Source organism: Equus przewalskii, chromosome 4 (assembly GCF_037783145.1).
Source record: "Equus przewalskii isolate Varuska chromosome 4, EquPr2, whole genome shotgun sequence".
Taxonomy (NCBI): Eukaryota; Metazoa; Chordata; class Mammalia; order Perissodactyla; family Equidae; genus Equus; species Equus przewalskii.
This window is the reverse complement of record NC_091834.1, coordinates 89,047,957-89,055,959: the sequence shown is the minus strand read 5'-3', so window position 1 is coordinate 89,055,959 and position 8,003 is coordinate 89,047,957. Positions and strand designations below refer to the sequence as shown.

The 8,003-nt window shown below is 44.2% G+C and overlaps 1 protein-coding gene across 14 annotated transcripts in view; it reads left to right on the top strand.

The window, feature by feature from the left end:
• LOC103541785 (solute carrier family 23 member 1-like) overlaps positions 1–8,003 on the top strand; it is a 60,104-nt gene that overhangs the window by 3,419 nt on the left and 48,682 nt on the right. For 7 of the 14 annotated variants that reach the window (XR_011539612.1, XR_011539610.1, XR_011539611.1 and 4 more), the window contains exons 2-3: positions 3,416–3,562; positions 6,543–6,700. Coding sequence is in view for 10 of the 14 variants with exons in the window: in XM_070617788.1 (XP_070473889.1) it covers positions 3,416–3,562; positions 6,543–6,700 (305 nt within the window). In the remaining 4 variants the exon portion in view is untranslated. The remainder of the gene's footprint in view (positions 1–3,415; positions 3,563–6,542; positions 6,701–8,003) is intronic. The other 7 variants (XR_011539613.1, XM_070617790.1, XM_070617789.1 and 4 more) reach the window with 3 other exon arrangements.

Here is an 8,003-nt window from a genome sequence, read left to right as displayed (position 1 = left end):
AAGGGCTCAGGGGCCCAGAGTTCCTTCCCTCCTGCACCCTGCAGTCTGTCTTGGGCCCAGCCTTAAACTCCTTCGGCAGAAACAACTTTCCTGTGCAACCCAAGTACCAAGCAGCATCAATACATCCTTCTTCTCAGAAGTCTAGATAGGATAAGCACGATGTTTCAGAAGAGTTCTACCAGTTAGTTAGGTATTTACTTAAAAAAAAAAATCAAAGGCTGGCCCCATGGCCTAGTGGTTCAGTTCACTTGCTCTGCTTTGGTGGCCGAGGGTTTTGCTGGTTCAGGTCCTGGGCACAGTCCTAGCACCACTCCTCAAGCCATGCTGAGGCGGTGTCCCACATAGCAGAACTAGGAGGACCTACAACTAGAATATACAACTATGTACTGGTGGGTTTTGGATAGAAGAAGAAGAAGAAGAAGAAGAAGAAGAAAAGATTGGCAACAGATGTTAGCTCTGGGCCAATCTTTAAAAGAAAATCAGTGAGAAAAACTCTCTATAGTCATTAATTTATACATTCATTCATCTAATTCACCAGTCAACAGAGAGTTGTATGAGTGCTAACTATGTGCTGGGATGGCCATAGAGACTTTATGGGACTTGATGATCTTTTAGACAAGGAAACACGGGGCACTCAGGCCTGTTTTGGGCCAGGGTAAACGTGCTCATGGTTTTGTAGGAGCCCCTGAGGAGGAAAGGGCTACTTTAGTCTGAGGCTGGGCTTGGGGAAGGTCAGGGAAGGCTTCCCGGAGCAGGTGAGGGATGCATACGTCCAGCCATCGCTAAACAGATGAGCAGAAGCAAAACTCTTACATTAATCTTTTAGGACCTAAATGTTGGAAGATTAATGAGCAAACACTGTTCAGAACCGCAGCAAGAAAATGACTTTGCAGAGCTGGGCTGCGGCTGGATCAGTCAGCCCACCATCAGCAGCCTGACCATAGCCCTGGGCTCCCCCGGCTGTTCCGAGGCTCAGAGAGCTAAGCCACGCCCGCTCTGTGGCTAGTGATGCGGGCCCCACAGGTGGCTCTGGGAAGGAATTAGGATCAGTGTTTGCTAATGCTCTAACCTCATGGAGGAGGCCTGAGTTCCTCAGTCTCCACCTAGGAAATGTGGAATTCTACGTCTCTGCCACCTCGTCTACCTGGGATGGTCTACCCGCCCCACCTCCCCATGACAGGCAGCACTGTCCCTAGTTAGGACTTCTGTAGTGGGAACTAGCAAATACTCAAAACAGCAGTTGTTAACTGAGAGCGATCTCACTCCTCCCCTTCGGGGACATTTGCAATGTCCAGAGACATTTTTGGTTGTCACAAGTGTAGGGGAGGAGGTGCCACAGGCATCTAGTGGGGAGAGGCCACAGGTGCTGCTTAACATCCCACAGTGCACAGTCCAGCCCCACCCCCGGACGCATACACACAACACACAAAGAATTACCTCGTCCAAAGTGTCAACAGTGCTAGTGCGAGAAACCCTCTCTTAGAAGATAGTGTTCCCTAGGGACCAGTGCTGGTCCTGGAGGTGGTAGGGACAACCACCCAGTTCTTGACCTGGTGGGTTTCTTGCTTCTCTCCACTTCTAAGTAAGTGGAGAAAGCCACTCCTCTCCCATCTCCTTCTTCCACTTCTCCAGAACAGGACCGCTGACCTGTCATGTACCGCAGCCACAGTGCCCAGGGCCCATCATTCTTGTAGCGGTCCACAAAAATGTTTTTACTTCTTTTAAAAGCAGAAGAAAGAAAAGAACTTTTAGATCAAAGAAAGTGTTTCAACATATAATAAAATATTTGTCTTTATACCAATGTAGTCACAAAATATAATATTAAATTTTTTGTGGAAGAAGGATCTCATAGAGTAGCAGTGCTCAGCACCCACGAGGGTCATCATGCAGCCCTGGTTCAGAAGTTTCCTCTGAGTCTTGGCTGAGGTAAAGGGGGATGAGGCATGGAGGTGGGTGTTACTGTTCTTTTCTGGAAGTTTCTCTGTGAGAAGCCCACACCACCCTCAGGGCAGCCCTGGCTCTGCCACTGTGCAGACCCTGCCCTCTGTCGTCTGACTACGGCCTGGGACCCCGCTGGGGCATATTACCTAGGGCTGCCTGATTTTCATGCTGGTGAGCTTGCCACCTTCTGGCCACACCAGAGCCATTGTTCTCATACTCTCGTCACCCACAGCCAGATGCTCAAATGTCAGCCCTAACCACAAATTTAAAGTCTGTGAAACATAAGACTGGAAGCTCATCTTAATTATAACAGCTAATATTATTGGGCAATTACACTGTGCCAGGCACTGGACTTTGTGCTTCTTACACTAATTTTTTCCAGCTTTATTCAGATTTAATTGACAAATAATACTGTGTAAGTTTACAGTGTAAACCATGTGGATTTGATACAGGTATATATTGCAACATGATTCCCACCATAGCATTAGCTAACAACAGCCTCACATCACTGAATGACCATTTCTTTTTTGCAGTGAAAACATTTAAGATCCACTCTCTTAACAACTTTCAAGTATATAATATAATATTATTAGCTATAATCACCAAGCTGTGCATTAGATCCCTAGCTCTTATTTGTCTTATAATATTTGTTTACATTCTTTGACCAATATCTCCTCATTTCTTCACACTCCTATTTAATTTTGTCAACTATCTATGAAGTAGATGTTACAACATTTCTGTTTTATAGATCAGACAATGAGGCTTAGAAATATTAGTAATTTGCCCAAGCCTGGTAAGCTATGCAGCCAATAAGTTGGAGGGGAAAGTTTATAATTTGAAGTTAATTTTGGTTAAACTGGTAGGAATGTAATATTGACCCCAGAGCATTCTGTATGCACTGCACTCATTTACATTTGTGTGTGACATCCATTCATTAAGTCTACACTGAGCACAATGACTGCTCTAGAAGCTGGGACAACAAAGAAGAGTAAGGCACAATCAATGCATTCTAGGAACTCACAGCCCAGCAGAAGAGATGGATAAGGAAACAGTCCATATAGTAACCATCCTGTGATGAGGGCTTTGGCAGATGTGAGCCCAGAGCTGAGGGCAGCTACACCACTCTGGGGCCAGGATACCCATTTACCTGACTGTGTGGAAGGGAAATCAGCCCATTTTCTGACCTTGGAGTTGGCCCCCATCCCCTTTTGCACATAGTTGCTTCTCTGCCAGGGCTTCGGGCAAGGCATCCACTCCTCTTGCATGGCCCCAGATTCACACAGAGCCCTGTTCAGATGTATAATAAAGAAAATCACTGCTCTTTTGAGTCTGGACCTAGAAATCCCAAGCTGGCCAACAGTTATCCTTGTCTCTTTGCCTCTTTCTTCTGGAAGGCTGTCCATCTGCGTGGTTGAACTCAGGAAGTCCATTTGATTCCTTTGCAAATGCCCACGTGTCCTTCTCTTGTTCTCAGCAGCAGGATGATAACATGTTCAGCTGCCAAGTTGATGGCCGAGGCAAGAAGAAGGATGATCAGCCCGGGAGTCCCAGCAGCAGCCACCTGGCCTATGGCATCTTGGATGTCCCACCATGGTATCTCTGCATCCTCTTGGGGATCCAGGTAATGCCACCCAGCAAACACTGGGTCCAAAGAGGCTCTGCCTCAAAAGCCACATCAGTGCACACCCGGGTCAAATTAGTCAAGATCCACAACTTCTTTTGCTGATATTGTTGTCTTCCATGTAACTGAGCTCTAGGGGGGCTCAGAGCTCCTCTGGTCTCTTTCTGTCCAGGAGTTTGGGGGGCGGAGGAGGAATTAGCTAGGAATCTCTCTCATGCTGGGCTGATAGGTCACATCAAGAACACCAACTGGGCCATTGTTTGTTTTTTCAAGAAACTAATTTTAATTTATTTGATTGGCAACAACTAAAAAATTTGTTAACCAATGCTTGGGGAATTTTGGGAAGCGAGCTCTCTTGAACACTTTCGTTGGAGTGTTATTTGCTGCAATCTTTCTGGATGACAATTTGGTGATTTCCATCAACATGTAAAACACATATACCCTTTCGCCCAGTTCCCAATGCTTGAGAACTTCTCTGTGGATGTGCTGACAAGGCTTGTTCAGATCAGTACAAAGAAGTTCTTGTAACATTATTGGTAATAATAAAATCAAAACCACACAACAAACAAACAAACCTTAGAAACAATGAAAATATCCATCACAGGGAACAGGTTAAATAAATTGTGACACATCCTAACAAAGAACATTTATATGCAGCTGTTAAAAAGAGAAGGATAGGGGCCGGCTCAGTGGTTCAGCAGTGAAGTTTGCATGTTCCACTTCGGCGGCCCAGGTTTCGCCGTTCGGATCCCAGGTGTGGACATGGCGCCGCTTGGCATGCCATACTGTGGTAGGCGTCCCACATAGAAAGTAGAGGAAGATGGGCACGGATGTCAGCTCAGGGCCACTCTTCCTCAGTAAAAAGAGGAGGATTGGCAGCAGATCTTAGCTCAGGGCTAATCTTCCTCAAAAAAAAAAAAAAAAAAAAAAAGAAAAGAAAAAGAGAAGGATATATTTACTGTGCAGTTAGGGAATGTTCCCCAAGATATGTTAATGAAAAATCACAGTAGATAACTGTGTATTGTGTGATCTTTTTTTGTGTTAAAAACAAACAAAAAAGAAATAAAATGGCAGAAATAAGTATATGTAGTAACTTCACATGTTTTGAATGGTTCACAAGAAACTAATAAAGCTATTTAGCCTTGGGAAGAGCAACTAGGAAAGGCAGGGTAGCTTTCAACTTTCATTTTTTTTTTATTGAGTAACCTTTTATAACATGAATTTTCTAATTTCATAGATGTGTTTCTTTACTATTACAGATGGTTCAATATGGGATTGCAGGGATGTGATACACATTTTTATTTGCTTCTTTGTACTTTTCCATAAAATAAGAACAATGTCATACCATTTTAAAAATATTATGATGAGCCAATAAAATGGATATTGTAGATATTTTATCATGAAAAGATGCTGAATCTTGTCAAATGCTTTTTCTGCATCTTTTGAGATGATCATATGATTTTTTATCTTTCATTTTATTAATATGTTGTATTATATTTACTCATTTGTCTATGTTGAACCATCTTTGCATTCCAGGGATGAATCCCACTTGATCGTGGTCTATGATCCATTTAATGTACTGCTGAATTCAGCTTGCTACTATTTTGTTGAGAATTTTTGCATCTCTATTCATCAGGGATATTGGTCTGTATCGTTCTTTTCTTGTAGTGTCCTTATCTGGCTTTGGTATCAGGGTTATTCTGGTCTCATAAAATGAGTTTGGGTGTGTCCCCTCCTCTTCAATTTTTGGAAGAGTTTGAGTATTGGTGTTAATTCTTCTTCAGTGTTTCATGGAATTCACCAGTGAAACCATCTGGTCCTGGCATTTTCTTTGTTGGGATGGTTTGGATTACTGATTCAAGATCCTTGCTTGTTGTTGCTCTGTTCACAGTTTCTGTTTCTTTATGATTCAGTCTTCATAAGTTATATGTTTCTAGGAAGTTATCCATTTCTTCTAGGTTATTCAATTTGTTGGTGTATAATTGTTCATACTAGTGTCTTATGGTTCTTTGTGTTTCTCTTGTATCAGTTGTAATGGCTCCTCTTTCATTTCTGATTTTGTGGGTCTTTTTTTTTTTTTTTTGCTTAGTCTAGCTAAGGGTTTATCTTTTTGATCTTTTCTATTGTTTTTCTTGTCTCTGTTTCACTTGTTTCTGCTCTGATCTTTGTTATTTCCTTTCTTCTGCTAACTTTGGGCTTAGTTTGTTCTTCTTTTTCTAGTTCCTTGAGGAGTAAAGTTAGATTGTTTATTTAAGAGCTTTCTTCTTTCTTAATGTAGGCATTGGTTACTATAAACTTCCCTTTTAGAACAGCTTTTGCTGCATGCCGTAAGTTTTGGTATGTTACGTTTGCATTTTCATTTGTCTCAAGATATTTTTTAATTTCTTCTTTGACTCATTGGTCGTTCAGAAGCCTGTTGCTTAATTTCCACAAATTTGTGAATTTTTCAGTTTTCCTCTCGTTATTGATTCCCAGTTTCATACAACTTTAGTTGGAAAAGATACTTGGTATGACTTCAATCTTAAGTTGGCTAAAGCTGTTTTGTGACTTAATACATGATCTATCCTGGAGAACATGCTTAGGCCTTCCTGGTCAATGGTCTTGCCCTCACCTTGTGCCTTGTTTTAATAATGAGCCTTTTGCCTTGTTCTTATTCTTGTGGCCCTCTCCTTGGTTCTTGTTACGTCCACATAAGCTCTGTTTCTACTTTGGTTTCTTAGCCAGGATATCTGTTCCCCGCACTTGGATCCTACCCAGGGTTTGCCCTGGAATCCCAGACTCTGTAGCTAGATCCCTGCTTCTTGCTGCCAGGCCTTCCTAGTTTCTATTGTTTGTCTGGATCTGTGCCTATCATTCATGGCCAGGTTCCCTCTGAGACTGGAGTTGGAGCTCTTGGCTCTGGCAGTGGGAATGGAAATGAGGGTGGTTCAGGAAGCCACAGCATCTACACACCCATCTACTCTCTCTGCTCTGCCCACAGCACTTCCTTACAGCCCTGGGGGGGCTCGTGGCAGTGCCGCTCATTCTGGCCAAGGAACTGTGTCTGCAGCATGACCCCCTGACCCAGAGCTACCTCATCAGCACCATCTTCTTTGCCTCTGGCATCTGTACTCTCCTGCAAGTCTTTTTCGGAGTCAGGTAAGTAAAATCCTCCCCATGGGTTCAGACTTTTACCTGCAAGGGTATTGGCATGTCTTGCTTGGCTTGTGGCAGGACAGGCAGTTAGGAAGCTGGTGTGACATGGTAGAAGGAGCACAGAGCCAGGAGTCAAGCCTGGGTTCAAGTCCTAGATTCAACACTTACTCTTCATAATAGTTAGGAATCTTGATTAAGTAACACAAACCCAGATTAACCGAGGTAAAATTTGCTCTTTATTAACTTATCAGATCAAGCCAAGAGAAAGGCAGGGCGCATTTTGCATCAGGAACATGTTGAACCAGGGAGTCAATGCGACTGGGACTTTCTCTCCTTGTCTTGTCTCTACTCAGGTCTGCCCATAATATTTGTGAGACCCAGGGCAAGAGTACAAATGCAGACCCACACACTCCATGTCTAAATATCAGAGAGTTATAGACCAAACTTACAAACTCCTAAATAAAATATGTTCTGATCATCCCACCTGGAAGGCCAGGTTTGAATTAGAATTCTCTGATTCCTTCAAGTTCTGCTTTGGAAACTTACAGCATGGGGAGGGCTGGCTCCAAGCCTGTGGGCTTCTCCCTTCTCTTCCCACCACAAGCTTTGCTCCAGATCACAAATGGTCTCACATGCATGAATGTGGACACCTCAACCTGAACACCCTAGTTCCATCCACACCCCCTCCCACCTCCGGATTCCCCAAACAGCTGCCCCCTGGCCATCCTTCAGGCCTAGGGGTTTGCATACCAGCATCATGGTCAGCCTTCAGCAGGACAGACCTGGGGAAGAGGCCCAAGCAGGCTCTGGAAGAGGTTTAAGGCCATTTGAGCAGAGAATTCTTGGGACTAAAAGAAGAGGGGCACATAGACTTGATGTGGGTCCCTTGGCCCTGCAGACGCCTCCCCAGAGGAGGCCAGAGTAGAGGCCTCTAGAGCATCAGGCTAAGTGCAGGGGGCTCTCCCTTCCTAGTCTGAAGACAAGACTGTCTCTTCATTACTCTGCCAGTGCCTGTGCTTCATTCTCGCAGACATGCTTCCTGCATGTGTCCACAGACAGGGCTGCTGGCAGGCCTCACACTAACCCCTCAAAAGCAGGTCAGTACCGCTCTGGCTGTCCTCACATTTTAAAATTCCAGGGGAGAGCTCTGATTGGCCCAGTTTAAGCCACATGCCCAGCCCTGGACCCCCCAGGGCAACAAATATGGCAATTCCCATTTGGGCAGCTTTCCAAATGAAGCGAGAAAGACGATGTCTGTTCTGAGTAGACAATAGAGCAGACGTTCGCTGAACCAGATATGTGCTCT